This window comes from Anomaloglossus baeobatrachus, chromosome 10 (genome assembly GCF_048569485.1).
Source record: "Anomaloglossus baeobatrachus isolate aAnoBae1 chromosome 10, aAnoBae1.hap1, whole genome shotgun sequence".
Taxonomy (NCBI): domain Eukaryota; kingdom Metazoa; phylum Chordata; class Amphibia; order Anura; family Aromobatidae; genus Anomaloglossus; species Anomaloglossus baeobatrachus.
Window position 1 is genome coordinate 185,305,496 of NC_134362.1, and position 18,219 is coordinate 185,323,714.

At 46.7% G+C, this 18,219-nt stretch overlaps 1 protein-coding gene across 3 annotated transcripts in view; it reads right to left on the bottom strand.

Moving 5' to 3' along the window:
- The window catches only part of CBFA2T3 (CBFA2/RUNX1 partner transcriptional co-repressor 3), a 73,620-nt gene that overhangs the window by 21,021 nt on the left and 34,380 nt on the right, over positions 1-18,219 (bottom strand). For all 3 annotated transcript variants that reach the window (XM_075325933.1, XM_075325931.1, XM_075325932.1), the window contains exons 2-7: positions 16,411-16,557; positions 8,927-9,168; positions 3,836-3,925; positions 3,468-3,652; positions 2,770-3,005; positions 964-1,034 (exon numbers count right to left, since the gene is read on the bottom strand). In XM_075325933.1, the coding sequence (XP_075182048.1) occupies positions 964-1,034; positions 2,770-3,005; positions 3,468-3,652; positions 3,836-3,925; positions 8,927-9,168; positions 16,411-16,531 (945 nt within the window). In that variant the 5' untranslated portion in view covers positions 16,532-16,557. The remainder of the gene's footprint in view (positions 1-963; positions 1,035-2,769; positions 3,006-3,467; positions 3,653-3,835; positions 3,926-8,926; positions 9,169-16,410; positions 16,558-18,219) is intronic.

An 18,219-nucleotide genomic window follows, 5' to 3' on the forward strand; every position in this document is an offset into this window, starting at 1 on the left:
TCAATTGGTCCAAAAATTCAATGTAATACCTTGCATTGATGGTGGAACCCTTTTGAAGGTAGTCCACTAGCAGCACACCCTCCTTATCCCAGAACACAGACGCCATCACATTAGTGGCTGATTTTTGCACGCTGAACGTCTTTGGATGAGGAGAACCACTGTGCCTCCACTCTTTTGATTGCTGCTTGTTTTCAGGGTCATACAAATAAATCCAAGTCTCATCCATAGTGACCGGTCCATCCAGGAAGTTCGGAAACGTTGACAAATGGACCGGGAAGTTTTCACTCGCTGCTTCTCTGATTTGTTGTCAAACATTTCAGGACCCACTTTGCAGATCGCTTCTTCATGTCCAAATGTTCATGGATAATGACACAAACACATTCACTGGAAATCCCCATGATGTCTGCTATTGCTTTAGCTGAAATTGGTGGATTCTCCAGTATGAGGTTGTGCACAGCATCGACGATCTCTGGAATAACAACCACTCTCGGTCGTTCAGGACGTTCCTCATCATTGGGGCTGAAGTGGCCCATTTTAAATTTGGCAACCCAGTTCTTAACTGTGGAATATGAAGGGCATTGATCCACCAATGCCTGCGACATCACCATGAATATCCTTGGTGGACTTTCCTTGCAGAAACAAGAATTTTATCCCTCCTCTGCTCTCAGTTGCTGTGAATATCGCATTTTGTTTTCCCGCGTGTGCCATAAGCAACAAACACAAAATTTTGAAAACATATATTAGACACATAAGGCTTTCATGTGATGGAACATTCTATTACCATAGAAACAAAAAAAGATCACAAAGCCAAAGACTTATCAGCAGTATTCTAGGGGATTTGACTATGTGGGACTTTGAGTAGCCCATACATTGCAGTCTATTTACTAGTCTAGAAGAGGAATTATTGTTTTTTTTGTATAGTAGTATCACTTTCCCTTTAATACCATGATTTTGCCCACTCACGTTGTTGAGATGCTTCCATTCCTCGGCCCACTCGCGCTCCGTCAGCCTATGATCAATGACTTCGTGCACAGCTGAAATGTGAAAATACAGGCTGGTTAGAATAAAATCCTTTAACAGTTACATGTTTTTTTTTCCCCATATGGGGGGATTGCACAAGCACATTTATAGCCTCTGGCAATTCGGCAAGCGTTTTGTATGTCGGCGGTGTGATCGCACTATGCTCCGGTCGTGATGCGCTCGCCCCGGTGCACAGCTTGTAGGCGGCACGGAGCATCGTGGAGTCTTCACACCGTGCGGCAGCTGATGTACGAGTGACACAGCGCGATGGTGAGATCACGCTGTATTATTGGCAGGCACCGAGTATAGATTCCTTCTCATGCTGTGACTCTAAAGTTGCCCACTATAGCTCTTTGGCTGACAACTTTTACTCCGAACCGCCCCCAAGGCTATGCACGCTCATCCAAGAGTGGCTGGAGGGTCATAATCCACTGCCAGATGCTTTAGATGGTGGATTATTTCCTTTGAGAACAAAAGGATTGGGCATGTTGAAATTCAACATGTCCAATCCACCTAAGGGAAGAACTAAACCCCACCGAAATTTGCTTGTTGGGATGAATATGATCTTAAGCGTATACAACACAATTGTCATATCTAATCGCTAGCGTTAATGGAGCACTTGTCGCCCAGTTTGAATGGAGTGGCACCACTCCTCTACATATTGTCTATGTGATGGCGCTAAGCTCGGCCCTCCTACAGGTTGGGTGTAACGGATGACAGACAATCATGTGGTTTCTGGCAATAGAAGGTCACAGCATTTGCCTGTGCACAATGCTCCCTGACATTCCATTGTTCCTGCTATCAGTATTCATTGGTATAGGTAGCTTTCTTGCTGGATTCATCTCTCCCCTTTTGGACCCAGCAGGAGCTCTCCTCCCACCCAGCTGCTGCTCATCAGTATTCTTTTGGTGCTTAAATACTCCCTTCTTCCCTGCACTGGTGCTGTTGATATTATTCAGTTCATACAAGCTCTGGTTGCAAGCAGGTGGTTTGTACTCCTCTGTAGTATCGTTGCTGAACTTCTACCTGAGTCATCTGTGGATAAGTAGTTCATACTTTTTCCCTGTGTATCCTCCTTGTGTCTTCTTTAGTGTTTAGTGGGGCTGATGAAGAGTTCATCCCACCCACTCCCTATTTAGGGCCCAGCACTAAGGATACCTAGGGTCAGGTATCCGACTCGGCGCATAAGTGTGGAACCTATCTAGGGTGGTGAGGGACCACAAGCACCAGCAGTAGGGATACCTAGGGTCAGGTCTCCGGCTTGGTGCATACCGTAGGTGTGGAACCTATCTAGGGTGGTGAGGGACCCCAAGGACCAGCAGTAGGGATATTTAGGGTCAGGTATCTAGCTCGGCGCATAAGTGCAAACCTACCTAGGGTGGTGAGGGACCCCAAGGACCAGCACTAGGGATACCTAGGGTCAGGTCTCCGGCTTGGTGCATAGGTGTGGAACCTATCTAGGGTGGTGAGAGACCCAAGGGACCAGCAGTAGTTTTGGCCAGGGGTCATCATCTCCCCGTTCCCTGGACGCTTCCCTTACCTTTCAACGTTCATTTAGTACTTCCCCGTATTGGGCATGATGAGCACTCCTGCTCCATTCTAACATACATATAAGTGCCCCATTCTGTAGGGGTCCATCAGTCAGACCTCCACCGATTTATAAGTTATCACTGATCCCTAGGATTGGTGACAACTATTTCTCACCAGACAACCCCTTTAAATCTGAGCACGCGCCATTATTTCCCTTACCTGCCTGTCGGTGACGTTCTCGCATCTCCCGTGGATCTGTATGTCGGTAGTGGTGTGCCAGCACCATATCCTCTAAGCGATAGTGCTGTGTCGGCGGGGGAGTGGGGTGCGGGAGGCCATTGGTGGGTGGGTGAAGAAGCCCATTACTGGGACTGTATCTTTGTGCTGGACTTGTGGTGCATGGACGCTTGGGGAGGTGGTCCGGATGGAGACCTTCCTGCGCACTCTCTTTGGTCCTGATTATGAAGAAAAACATCATTATTCATTTTTAGTAGGACGCGCCATCCATAAAGATTTTCTTACTAGATCTAAAAAGGACATCCAAGAATCGTAGGGGTGGACAAATCAGGTTATTTGGACTTTAATTGCCTGTAGATCAATGGGATACGATTCCTGGGACCCCCAGTGAGAAGAGGAAGGCAGAAGAGCACACAGCAGAGTATGGATTCGGTAGAAAACCTATGACTTTCTGCTGATTCCAAACTCGGCTCTGTGCACTTTCTCAAGCAGAAGCCAGTGCATTTTTTTTTTTTGAGAGAGAGATTAGTGGGGGGTTGAGGACCCGGACCACCACTGATCTGAAGACAATTAAAGATCTTGAAAAATATAACAAAAGACTGTTCAAAATTCCCATTATGATATCAGATAAGATGGCATCCCACCCTTGGAGAAAGTGGCACAAGCCGTTGATGTTGTACCTGTCGGGTGTCCTCCTCTTGCCGTTCTCATTCACTTCCAATAAGATTTCGGAAGAATCGCTCGGGGAACTGCTGACACTGGTGTCAAGGAGGAGCTGTTCATGTTGTGCTAAATACTGTGCGGGACTTTGCTTTGCCAGGCGGGCACAGTGGAGAAGCTCCCGCTGCAGTAATGGGAGGTTCGCCTACAATAGAAAGCGCAGGAAGCCTATAATTTCATGTACTTCTCCAGTCAGCAAGGAGAAATAAGAGGAAGCGTATCATAGAGGGAGGCGATGGGATCGCACACAGAGGACTTCTATATGTCATTAGCAAAACATGGTTTTCTTAATAATAGGATAACATATAGATGATCCTAAGAGCTATACCTTCAGAAAAGGGATGACAAATGGACGGAGAGGAAAGTTGGTGGCTTCTTGTAGCTTCGAATGGAACTCCTCAATTGTGAGTGTGGAATTCTGCAATAAACGGAAAATACAATACAAATGTTACCGCACTGCTTCTACGTATATCTTATTTCTTTATCTTTGTAAGGAATTAAAGGGGTTATCCACCCTTGGTGACAATTATTAAAAACATATATTGGGGGCTAGCAATCATTTTTACAATTGAGTTCCATTAAAAATTTTGCACCGTTTGGCTTTTACAAGCTCTGTCTCCCTGAATGACAAATAGTGATGAGCGGGCACTACCATGCTCGGGTGCTCTGTACTCGTAACTAGTGATGAGCGGGCACTACCATGCTCGGGTGCTCTGTACTCGTAACTAGTGATGAGCGGGCACTACCATGCTCAGGTGCTCGGTACTGGTAACTAGTGATGAGCGGGCACTACCATGCTCGGGTGCTCTGTACTCGTAACTAGTGATGAGCGGGCACTACCATGCTCGGGTGCTCTGTACTCGTAACTAGTGATGAGCGGGCACTACCATGCTCGGGTGCGCAGTACTCGTAACTACTGATGAGCGGGCACTACCATGCTCGGGTGCTCTGTACTCGTAACTAGTGATGAGCGGGCACTACCATGCTCGGGTGCTCTGTACTCGTAACTAGTGATGAGCGGGCACTACCATGCTCGGGTGCTCTGTACTCGTAACTAGTGATGAGCGGGCACTACCATGCTCGGGTGCTCAGTACTGGTAACTAGTGATGAGCGGGCACTACCATGCTCGGGTGCTCTGTACTCGTAACTAGTGATGAGCGGGCACTACCATGCTCGGGTGCTCTGTACTCGTAACTAGTGATGAGCGGGCACTACCATGCTCGGGTGCTCAGTACTCGTAACTAGTGATGAACGAACACTACCATGCTCAGGTGCTCAGTACTGGTAACTAGTGATGAGCGGGCACTACCATGCTCGGGTGCTCAGTACTTGTAACTAGTGATGAGCGGGCACTACCATGCTCGGGTGCTCAGTACTTGTAATTAGTGATGAGTGGGCACTACCATTCTCAGGTGCTCAGTACTCGTAACTAGTGATGAGCGAGCACAACCATGCTCGGGTGCTCAGTACTCGTAACTACTGATGAGCGGGCACTACCATGCTCGGGTGCTCAGTACTCGTAACTAGTGATGAGCGGGCACTACCATGCTCAGGTGCTCAGTACTTGTAACTAGTGATGAGCGGGCACAACCATGCTCGGGTGCTCAGTACTCGTAACTAGTGATGAGCGGGCACTACCATGCTCAGGTGCTCGGTACTCGTAACTAGTGATGAGCGGGCACTACCATGCTCAGGTGCTCAGTACTCGTAACTAGTGATGAGCGAGCACTACCATGCTCAGGTGCTCAGTACTCGTAACTACTGATGAGCGGGCACTACCATGCTCGGGTGCTCAGTACTCGCAACTAGTGATGAGCGGGCACTACCATGCTCAGGTGCTCAGTACTTGTAACTAGTGATGAGCGGGCACAACCATGCTCGGGTGCTCAGTACTCGTAACTAGTGATGAGCGGGCACTACCATGCTCAGGTGCTCGGTACTCGTAACTAGTGATGAGCGGGCACTACCATGCTCGGGTGCTCAGTACTCGTAACTAGTAATGAGCGGGCACTACCATGCTCAGGTGCTCAGTACTCGTAACTAGTGATGAGCGGGCACTACCATGCTCAGGTGCTCGGTACTCGTAACTAGTGATGAGCGGGCACTACCATGCTCAGGTGCTCAGTACTTGTAACTAGTGATGAGCGGGCACTACCATGCTCGGGTGCTCAGTACTTGTAACTACTGATGAGCGGGCACTACCATGCTCAGGTGCTCAGTACTCGTAACTAGTGATGAGCGGGCACTACCATGCTCAGGTGCTCGGTACTGGTAACTAGTGATGAGCGGGCACTACCATGTTCGGGTGCTCTGTACTTGTAACTAGTGATGAGCGGGCACTACCATGCTCGGGTGCTCTGTACTCGTAGATAGTGATGAGCGGGCACTACCATGCTCGGGTGCTCAGTACTCGTAACTAGTGATGAGCGGGCACTACCATGCTCGGGTGCTCAGTACTCGTAACTAGTGATGAGCGGGCACTACCATGCTCGGGTGCTCTGCACTTGTAACGAGTAGTTGGATGCTCGAATGGGCATGACTCAAGTACCCGAGAATAATGGAAGTCAATGGGGAACTCCAGAAAAATGCTCGAGTTCTCCATTGACTTCCATTATACTCTGGTACTCAAGTCACGCCCATCCAAGCGTCCAACTGCTTGTGAGGAGTACAGAACACCCGAGCATGGTAGTGCCCGCTCATCACTAGTTACCAGTACTGAGCACCCGAGCATGGTAGTGCTCGCTCATCACTAGTTACCAGTACAGAACACCCGAGCATGGTAGTGCCCGCTCATCACTAGTTACAAGTACAGAACACCCGAGCATGGTAGTGCCCGCTCATCACTAGTTACCAGTACTGAGCACCCGAGCATGGTAGTGCCCGCTCATCACTAGTTACGAGTACAGAGCACCCGAGCATGGTAGTGCTCACTCATCACTAGTTACGAGTACTGAGCACCCGAGCATGGTAGTGCCCGCTCATCACTAGTTACGAGTACAGAGCACCCGAGCATGGTAGTGCCCGCTCATCACTAGTTATGAGTACTGAGCACCCAAGCATGGTAGTGCCCACTCATCACTAGTTACGAGTACTGAGCACCCGAGCATGGTAGTGCCCGCTCATCACTAGTTACGAGTACTGAGCACCCAAGCATGGTAGTGCCCGCTCATCACTAGTTACGAGTACTGACCACCTGAGCATGGTAGTGCCCACTCATCACTAGTTATGAGTACTGAACACCCGAGCATGGTAGTGCCCGCTCATCACTAGTTACGAGTACTGAGCCCCCGAGCATGGTAGTGCCCGCTCATCACTAGTTACGAGTACTGAGCACCTGAGCATGGTAGTGCCCGCTCATCACTAGTTACGAGTACTGAGCACCCGAGCATGCTAGTGCCCGCTCCTCACTAGTTACGAGTACTGAGCACCCGAGCATGGTAGTGCCCGCTCATCACTAGTTACGAATACTGAGCACCCGAGCATGGTAGTGCCCGCTCATCACTAGTTACGAGTACTGAGCACCCAAGCATGGTAGTGCCCGCTCATCACTAGTTACGAGTACTGAGCACCCGAGCATGGTAGTGCCCGCTCATCACTAGTTACGAGTACTGAGCCCCCGAGCATGGTAGTGCCCGCTCATCACTAGTTACGAGTACCGAGCACCTGAGCATGGTAGTGCCCGCTCATCACTAGTTACGAGTACTGAGCACCTGACCATGCTAGTGCCCGCTCCTCACTAGTTATGAGTACTGAGCACCCGAGCATGGTAGTGCCCGCTCATCAGTAATCACAAACTCTCTCATCATTCAATCTGAATAAGCTCACTGACAGATTCTCAGTTAACTCATTCTGCAGCCAACAATAGAAGGCAAAGGCGTAAAATTTTAAACATCCGACTTCTAATAATCTGGTAATTTCAACAGCAATACATTTAATAGGCCAAACTGTTTACACCAGGTTTTGCCATAAACTAAGTATCAAAAAGTTGAGCCTTTTACAAGATTTTCTTATATTGCACCATGTTTAGGAACGGCTAAAAAATCCAAAACATTTGTTGCAGTGATTTTTATTTATTTATTTATTTATTTATTTATTTATATTTTTTTTTTGCTTTCTATGGTGGAAAAAAAAATCCGGATTATATTATTATATTATATATTTTTTTTTTCCGCCAAAGAAAGCAAAAAAAAAAATCTGCAAAAACGTTTGTTACAGTAACTTTTTCTCTTTCTATGGCTGAAAAGTAAAACACTGCAAAAACGTTTGTTGCAGAAACATTTTTACTTTCTATGGCTGTAAAAAAAAACCGCTACAAAAACATTTGTTGCATATTTTTTTTTTTTCTTTCTATGGCTGGAAAAAAATGCTACAAAAACGTTTGTTGCAGAATCTTTTTCTCTTTCTGTGGCTGAAAAAAATTCCGCTGCAAAAACATTTGTTGCAGAATTTTTTTCTCGCACTTTCTGTGGCTGAAAAAAAATGTTGCAATAACGTTTGTTGCAAAAATTGTGTTTCGCTTTCTATGGGTGTAAAAAAAAAATGCTGCAAAAATTGCAGAAATTGCAAAAATTGCAGAAATTGTTTTTGCTTTCTATGGCTGATAAAAATGCTGCAAAAATGTATAAAAAACCTGGGAAAAAAATGCATTAAAAAAGCTGCAAAAATGTATAAAAAAAAGCTGCAAAAATGCATATAAAAATGTTGCAAAAGTGCATAAAAAAGCTGCAAAAATGGATAAAAAAGCTGCAAAAATGCATATAAAAATGTTGCAAAAATGCATAAAAAAACGGCAAAAATGCATAAAAATGTTGCAAAAATTCACAAAAAAGCAGCAAAAATAGATATAAAAATGTTGCAAAAATACGGAAAAAACTGCAAAAATGCATAAAAAAGTTGAAAAATGCATAAAAAAACCCCTTCAAAAATGCATATAAAAATGTTGCCAAAATGCATAATAAAGCTGCAGAAATGAAAAAAAGTTGCAAAAATGCATAAAAAACCCCCCTGAAAAAATGCATATAAAATGTTGCAAAAATGCATAAAAAAGCTGCAAAAATGCATAAAAAGTTGCCAAAATACAGGAAAAAAAAGTCGCAAAAATGCATATAAAAATGTTGCAAAAATACATGAAAAATCTGCAAAAATGCATATAAAAATGTTGCAAAAATGCATAAAAAAAAGCTGCAGAAATGCAAAAAAAGTTGCAAAAATGCATATAAAAATGTTGCAAAAATGCATAAAAAAAGCTGCAAAAATGCATAAAAAGTTGCCAAAATACAGAAAAAAAGTCGCAAAAATGCATATAAAAATGTTGCAAAATACATAAAAAACCTGCAAAGATGCATATAAAAATGTTGCAAAAATGTTGCAAAAAAAAATCTGCACGTGAATATGGCCTAAATCCATTTTTGCACTCACCACGAGCCCGAGCACCAGTGCACGCACGCGTTCCCCGATCTCCGGAGATATGTCACTGCCAAACTGCTGTAAGGTGGTCAGGAAGCGCTTGAGTTTGCTGAGCTGACGGGCCCCGCAGGCCGGGGGTAACTGCTGATTGGTTAATGCGGCGGAGGATGATGCTGAGGGTCCATTGCTGAATCCATTGGGGGTAGAGGGTGCTCCGTTGATGGCGGTGGGAGAGTGGCTGCTCCCGTTCATCACTGTAAGGAAGGGTCATTAAGGATTATTACTTCACAGTTGCACAACCCGGCGTGATATTTATAAACCACACATTACATTCCAGCCCTTGTCACCCCGCACTTGTGTTGACCAGACGAGCATCAAAAATCCCACCCAAGATGCATTTCTTATACCCACGCCAGTCTAAATGATCTCAAAATGTCCATATTCCCTCTCCAGAAGCAGAAATCGACAGTTAGCAATGGGACATTAAATATCATAATATAAAAAATATGCAAAAATTAAAAAAAGTGCATGACATTTTAATTAATTTTTTATTACCTTTGCAAAAGATTTAATTGCACGGCCAATAAAAACTCCAAATATTGTCCAAAAATAAATAATTCACACATTGTACCCAGTGCATGTGAAATCTGCGGCATCGTATCCATACGGCACATATACTCCAGACCCCCAAATCCAAATTTTTGGCATGGTATTTCATATATTTGATATGCATGCAACAGAAGGCCCCCGGGATAGGGGCGTACGTGGAGGGTTCACTTACCTTTTTCCCAATATCTCTACCCCTATCCCTATTGCAGTTCTGCTCTCCGAGGACTGACACACTGGCACCGAGTGCAAACCGAGGGGCGGCCCACGAAAGAGCAGCCCAAAAATAACCACATGCCCACAACTGACAGGTGGGATCCCAAAGTGACATAGGGCATGTGTGTGTGTGTCCGTCTCACATGCTCTCTATGTATCAGAGCTGCACGGGGATGAAATCGAAAAAGCAGACTGTGCACCGAACGTCAAAAATCCACAATAATAAACACAAACACGTGGATTACAGGCACAAAAACACACACATTAGGGACATGGATTACGGACACACACATGCATCTGTTCCTCTCCAGCTTAAACTAAAACCCATCAGATCAGAAGCTTCCACAACCCAACATCTAATTAGACAACATCTGGCCAAAGACGGCAAAGCTCATGGACCTGTCGAGAGACAATGCTGCAAAGTACGAGACACGTGCTGTCATAGCTGAAGAGACGGGATCAAAAATACCAAAATGTGACCATCGAAAGTAGACCTGATGTGCCTATGAAGAGTACACCTGATGTGCCCATCAAAAGTAGGCCTAATGTGCCCATCAAAAGTACACCTGATGTGCCCATCAAAAGTAGACCTAATAGGCACATCAGTCTACTTTTGATGAGCACATCATGTGTACTTTTGATGAGCACATCAGGTCTACTTTTGATGGGCATATCAGATCTACTTTGATGGGCACATCAGGTCTACTTTTGATGGGCAGATCACGTCTACTTTTGATGGGCACATCAAAGTGGACCTGATGTGCCCATCAAAAGTGGACCTGATGTGCCCATCAAAAGTGGACCTGATGTGCCCATCAAAAGTGGACCTGATGTGCTCATCAAAAGTAGACCTGATATGCCCATCAAAAGTAGGCCTAATGTGCCCATCAAAAGTGGACCTGATGAGCCCAGAAAAAGTGGACCTGATGAGCCCAGAAAAAGTGGAGCTGATGTGCCCATCAAAAGTAGGCCTGATGTGCCCATCAAAAGTAGACCTAATAGGCACAACAGGTGTACTTTTGATGGGCATATCATGTGTACTTTTGATGGGCACACTAGGTCTACGTTTGATGGGCATATCAGATATACTTTGGTGTGCCCATCAAAAGTAGACCTGATGTGCCTATCAAAGTATATCTGATATGCCCATCAAAAGTAGACCTAATGTGCCCATCAAAAGTAGACCTGATGTGCCTATCAAAGTATATCTGATATGCCCATCAAAAGTAGACCTAATGTGCCCATCAAAAGTAGACCTGATGTGCCTATCAGGTGTACTTTTGATGGGCGCATCAGGCCTACTTTTGATGGTCACATCAGGTCTGCTTTTGATGGGCACATAATGTGTACTTTTGATGGGCACATCAGGTCTACTTTTGATGGGCATATCAGATCTACTTTGATGGGCACATCAGGTCTACTTTTGATGGGCAGATCACGTCTACTTTTGATGGGCACATCAAAGTGGACCTGATGTGCCCATCAAAAGTGGACCTGATGTGCCCATCAAAAGTGGACCTGATGTGCGCATCAAAAGTGGACCTGATGTGCCCATCAAAAGTGGACCTGATGTGCTCATCAAAAGTAGACCTGATATGCCCATCAAAAGTAGGCCTAATGTGCCCATCAAAAGTGGACCTGATGAGCCCAGAAAAAGTGGACCTGATGAGCCCAGAAAAAGTGGAGCTGATGTGCCCATCAAAAGTAGGCCTGATGTGCCCATCAAAAGTAGACCTAATAGGCACAACAGGTGTACTTTTGATGGGCATATCATGTGTACTTTTGATGGGCACACTAGGTCTACGTTTGATGGGCATATCAGATATACTTTGATGTGCCCATCAAAAGTAGACCTGATGTGCCTATCAAAGTATATCTGATATGCCCATCAAAAGTAGACCTAATGTGCCCATCAAAAGTAGACCTGATGTGCCTATCAGGTCTACTTTTGATGGGCTAATCAGGCCTACTTTTGATGGTCACATCAGGTCTGCTTTTGATGGGAACATCAGGTCTGCTTTTGATGGGAACATCAGGTCTGCTTTTGATGGGAACATCAGGTCTGCTTTTGATGGGCACATCAGGTCTGCTTTTGATGGGCACATCAGGTCTGCTTTTGATGGGCACATCAGGTCTACTTTTGCTGGGCACATCAGGCCTGCTTTTGATGGGCACATCAAAGTAGACATGATATGCCCATCAAATGTAGACCTGATATGCTCATCAAAAGCAAACCTGAAGTGCCCATCAAAAGTAGGACTGATGTGCCCATCAAAAGTACACCTGATATACCCATCAAAAGTACACTTGATATGCCCATCAAAAGTACACCTGATGTACCCATCAAAAGTACACCTGATATGCCCATCAAAAGTACACCTGATGTACCCATCAAAAGTACACCTGATATACCCATCAAAAGTACACCTGATGTACCCATCAAAAGTACACCTGATATACCCATCAAAAGTACACCTGATATGCCCATCAAAAGTACACCTGATATACCCATCAAAAGTAGACCTAATGTGCCCATCAAAAGCAGGCCTGATATATCCATGAAAAGTAGACCTGCCAAGGCACAAGTAGCAGCATCAACCATCATTAGGAAAGGCTTTTTAAGGAACCATTTGTTGCCAAATCTTTAGCAAAATTGGGCGAGCAACCAGAAGATGGACATCACATCAAAGACACCATGAACATATTAGTAGGCCGGCCGAAAGACAGGATATTCTGGAGATTCAATCCATCTTAAGGCACTTAAAGGGGTCGTCTAGTTCAGACATCTCATTGTCACATACCCTAAAAGAGAATTTTACTGTTAAAGAGGTTAGTTAATGCTCCTGAAGATCTATTGTCATGGGTGTGTGAGTTGTGTGGTTTCTGGCAATAGAAGATCACAGCATTTGGCTGCGCAGAATGCTCCCTGACTTTCTATTGTTCCTGCTCTCAGTATTCATTGGTATAGGTAGCTTTCCTGCTGGATTTTCATCTCACCCCCTTTTGGACCCAGCAGGAGCCGTCCTTCCATCCAGCTGCTGATCATCAGTATTCTCTTAGTGCCTAAATACTCCCTTCTTCCCTGGACTGATGCTGATGGTATTATTCAGTTCATTCTAGTTCTGGCTGCAAGCAGGTGGCTTGTACTCATCTATGGTATCGTTGTTGAACTTCTACCTGAGTCATCTGTGGATAAGTAGGTCATGCTTTTACCCCCATGTGTCCCCCCCTTGTGTCTTCCTTTGGCGTTTAGTGGGGTTGAGGAAGAGCTCATCCCATCCGTTCCCTATTTATGGTCCAGCATTAGGGATGCCTAGGGTCAGGTATACGGTTTGGTGCATTGGTGCGGAACCTATCTAGGGTGGTGAGGGACCTCAGGGACCAGCTACATGTTTGGTCAGGGGTCACCATCTCTCCCTTCCCTAAACGCAGGGGTTCCCTTTCCTTAACTTTCACAGCTCACTAGGTACTTCCCTGTACCTAGCGTGACCCCTATCCTGTCTGCAGTACAAGGACAACTGATTAAGTTGAATGGACAGGGTGTAATACCTAAATTTCCCTGTGGGGGAGCTGTAGGGAGATCACACACTTACTGCTAGGTTCCCACACAGCTAACAGATCAGTGGGGTCAAATGTTGATGGACCCTTCCAACAAGCTGGAAGAAGAGGACACTTTTAAGAATAATTAAAGAATTATTCCACCAATTATTCCTTCGTGAGTCATCATCCATTGAATAAACATTGCCTATTTTGCAAAAGTTACCTAAACTCATGAGCAAAAAATGGCAAATGATCACAACGATCCTATAATCATGTAGGATAGTCAGTCACCGGTCTTAAAAGGGATTTTTCCCATTTTCACACATGGATATTATCGGATAGTACTTGTAAAAATAAGAATTTTTGTAATTTACTGCTTGTTAAAATTTGCAGCCGTTCTTGAGATATTAACACTTTTTCTTTTGTTTACGACGCGTTAACTAGGAGACCGACCACCGCTGCTGTCAAGCTTGTAAGCACTCTGCCAGGATTAGAAGTTAATTGTGCTCCGGTGATCCTGCACAACTTCAAAACAGCGCTTACAAGCTCCATAGAAAAACATTTGTAAGCCTTGAGCATGTTCTGCTGTCTAGCAGCGGTGGCCGGTCTCCAAGGCTACTGGCTATAGCAGCGGTGGTCAGTCTCCAAGGTTACTGGCTATAGCAGCGGTGGTCGGTCTCCAAGGCAACTGGCTATAAACAAAAGAAAAGTGTTAATATCTCAAGAACGGTTGCACATTTTAACATGCAGTAAATTGCAAAATTGCTTGTTTTTATAAGACCTATCTGATAATAGCCATTTGTAAGGATGGAAATAAACCCTTTAAATGCCCTAACAGCAGGTGCAGAACGATTGCGGTCGCAGGGATTGCAACCGCGCCTGAGCCCGTGTCCCCAGCCCCCCCTGCTTCAGCTGGATGTGTGGGTCAGGTCTCTGTACTGTGATACACGTAGCCGGACAAACAGAAGCTGGCAGCTTTTCTCTGCGTCCCAGTGACTGAGGGCGGCCCATAACAATGACGTCATGCGTTGCAATAGCACCAATGCCATTGAAAGCTGCCGGCCACTGTGTGCTGGGTACACAGGATGACGTTGAACGATGACGTGGCAGCCGGGCAGGGTGAGTACAATGTTGTTGTTTTTTGCATTAGACAGAACGGAGATTTATTTACCAGGATGGGGACATATGTAGCGCCCCTGAAGCCCTCAGGGTACTACAAGGTTCTGCATCCCCACAAGGATGCAGGGCCTACCCCCTTAGGGAACCCGGAGATCCACTGCCGGTAACACCAAAAACCCAGGTTTTTCCCCAACAATCCGCCATAAAATGGTACATAGCTAGGGTGGGACCAATGGATGGCCGTCTAGAGGTGGAGCCAGTCCAGTCCACTAGTTGACCAGGTGGGAGGGGCGGACTGTGGAGAGAAGTCGGATAGTCTGAAAAGAGGCGAGGAGACGTACTGACACGGGGTTAACGGTGACCTGGTACCCAGGAGAGTGGTTGCCGGTGGAATACGGTGAAGTACTCCCGGAACTACGCACCGACGGGGTACAGGACCCTAGGACATTAAAGAGCTCCAAGCCGACCTGTTAACACCTGCAAAGCGAGGGGACCATCAGGGACCTTGCTGATCCTAAAAATCCGAAGACTCAGTAGCAAAGGGAGAACCGGGGACAGGACCAGAGACTCCAACCCCACAGGGTTCACGCTACAGTCAGGCGGACAGAAGTGGACAAACCACAGAACGGGGACCCCCAGTTGCTCTATGCCACGGGGACAAATTTACCAGAGACAGGTGCAGGGGAAGAAAGTACCAGGGAACCAAACTGGCACTGGGACGAAGGGGACCTGGAGGTGAAACCAGCCGGCCCTCGGGCCACCAGTTACCACCAACCAGCAGTGAGTAAAACCAGTTGCACTGAATTTTGGTGTGGACTCACTTCTTCTAACATCTGTCATATCACCTATCTTTTGGGGCCCGGCCCTGCTAGCGGAGGGCCTACCATCCAGGCTGCAGATAACACCAGCCCCAGTTGTGACATTCTGCAGCGGTGGCTCCATACCTATAGCCACAACACCGCAAGTGGCATCACATATGAACATTAACCTAATCCCTTGTAAATACACCCCCATCACAAAAGGGCCCAGGGGACGGAACCGGCCAACGGCCACCACTCTGACATTCCCAAGATATACACTACCCAGGACCGAGTACCCCATATTCCTGGGCGTGACACATATATACCAGGAGGAGGACAGTAGATACCAGGAAGGGGGTAGTATATACCAGGAGGGGCCCAGGAGGGGGACAGCATATACCAGGAGGGGCCCAGCAGGTGTATATACCAGGAGGGCCCCAAGAGAGGGACAGTAGATACCAGATGAGGGACAGTATAGATCAGGAGGGGCCCAGGATTGGGACATATATACCAGGATGTTGACCTATATACCAGGATGGTGACATATAGACTAGGATGGGGGACATTTTTACCAGAATGGGGTTATATATACACCAGAATGTGGGCTAGAATGGGGGACATTTATACTAGGATAGGGGGCATATATATAAGGATGGGGGATATACCAGAATGGGGGACATATTTACCAGGAAGGAGCCCAGGATGGGGGACATTACTACATAATGGGGGGGGAGGGGCAACCTGTGTGTCTTTATAGGATTTAGAATGCTAAATGTATACATACATATACATACATCTGACCAACATAAGGGGGGACAGGTCCAAATTTTGCACCAGGGCCCATCGAACTCTAGTTACACCACTGCCTAATAGGTTCTACAGAAGGGGCTGTCATGTGAACTCTTCCGTTGTGTTCTAGATTGGAGTATACGGGATATTAGGTTACTTTAATGCCTACTAAGGACTTATTGACATGACCTTTATAAGGATCGGACTTATCACATCTCAAGGTAGCAGATGTGTTTGCAGTTCATGGCACATTTTGTCTCCAACCCTCGTCCATGGGACATAGTCCGATGGTGCATGATGCATTTTTGGCAAAGTCAATGGAACCATTCGCTTACAACTATGTAGAAAATTAGGTAAAAAGGATCTTTTATATCAAGGTATCTATAAATTAAAAAAATAAATAAAATAAACATAGCATCATCTCACTTGTGCTCGGAGTGAAGGAGGAGTTGCGGTTGCCCCCCTGGCTCAGGGCAGGTGACGGAGGGGGCATGTTGGGCGGAGTGGTCCTTGTCTGGGTCTTCACATCAGCCGGGGAGTCTGGCATTGTAATGGCTGTATTGTAGAATGCGCCTGCGAAGAAGAAGAAGAAGACGGACACATGAGTCCAAGGATGCTCGGAAGGATTTACATCATCACCTGGAGAAATAAAAGCAAAATCTCAAAGTATGTCAGGCGCGATGATGGCTAGAAATTACCATTCAGGTGGAGGCGGAGACCGGGGGGGGGGGGGGAAACAAGACAGAACGCAGCAGTTAAAGCTATTCCCAAACACCTGCTGTTAGGATCAGCTGTGCCCCCCTCCGTTGCCCTCCCTCCTCCTGCCGCGCTCTGCTATTATTAACCCTTGCCTGGCCGCTCGATTCCTTTGCCAGCAGTACGGTCCTGAGGGTTCACTCCAGTTTGAAAGCCGGGGACAGGTGTGTGGCAGCTGCTGGGATCTATCCCGCTCTTCGATGTATCTCTGGCCAAGACCAAAGAAGGGAACATAGGGCAGGAGACAGGAGGGATGAAGTTTGCCAGGAGCAGCAGCCCTTCGCCCGCGACCTTAACCCATTCTTTGCTGCACAGATAAACCAGGTCCCCTAGAGTTCCTTACAAATCGTGTTGTGTCTGTATTGTATCGCATACGCCCATCAAGACGTCAGAGCAGCGTACCGGTGTCCCATCCCGAAGCTGGTCTCACAGCCTGCCCCTAGAGTTTCTGCAAAACCACTTTGTGACTGTATTGTGTCGCATACTCCCATCAAGCCGTCACGGCAGCATATTGGTGCCCCATCCGGGGGGCCGGTCTCACAGTCTGCCCCTAGAGTTCCTTCAAAACTGCGTTGTGTGATATACTCCCATCAAGCCGTCACAGCAGCATACTGGTGCCCCATCCCAGTGTCGGTCTTAGAGTCTGCCCCTAGAGTTCCTTCAAAACCGCGTTGTGTCTGTATTGTGTCGCATATGCCCATCAAGCCGGTGCCCCATCCCGGAACCAGTCTCACAGTCTGCCCCTACAGTTCCTTCAAAACTGTGTTGTGTCTGTATTGTGCCGCATATGCCCAACAAGCAGTCACAGCAGCATACCGGTGCCCCATTCTGGAGCTGGTCTCACAGTCTGCCCCTAGAGTTCCTTCAAAACCGTGTTTCGTCTGTATCGTGTAACATACGCCCATCAAGCCGACACAGCAGCATATTGATGCCCCATCCCGGTGCCGGTCTCACGGTCTGCCCCTAGAGTTCCTTCAAAACCGGGTTTCGTCTGTATCGTGTAACATACACCCATCAAGTGAACAGAACAGCATACCGGTGCCCCATCCTGGTCTCACAGTCGGCCCCTAGAGCGCCTTACAAACTGCATTGTGTCTGTATTGTGCCGCATATGCCCATCAAGCCAGTGCTCTGTCCCGGAGTCGGTCTCACAGTCTGCCCCTAGAGCTCCTTACAAACCGCGTTGTGTCTGTACTGTGTCACATACGCTCATGAAGCCATCACAGCAGCATACCGGTGCCCCATCCCAAAGCTGGTCTCACAGTCTGCCCCTAGAGTTCCTTCAAAACTGCATTGTGTCTGTATTGTGTCGCATACATCCATCAAGCCGGTGCCCCATCCCGAAGTCGATCTCACAATCTGTCCCTAGAGTTCCTTACAAACCGCGTTGTGTCTGTATTGTGTTGCATACACCGATCAAGCTGTCACAGCAGCATACTGGTGCTCCATCCCAAAGCTAGTCTCACATTCTGCCCCTAG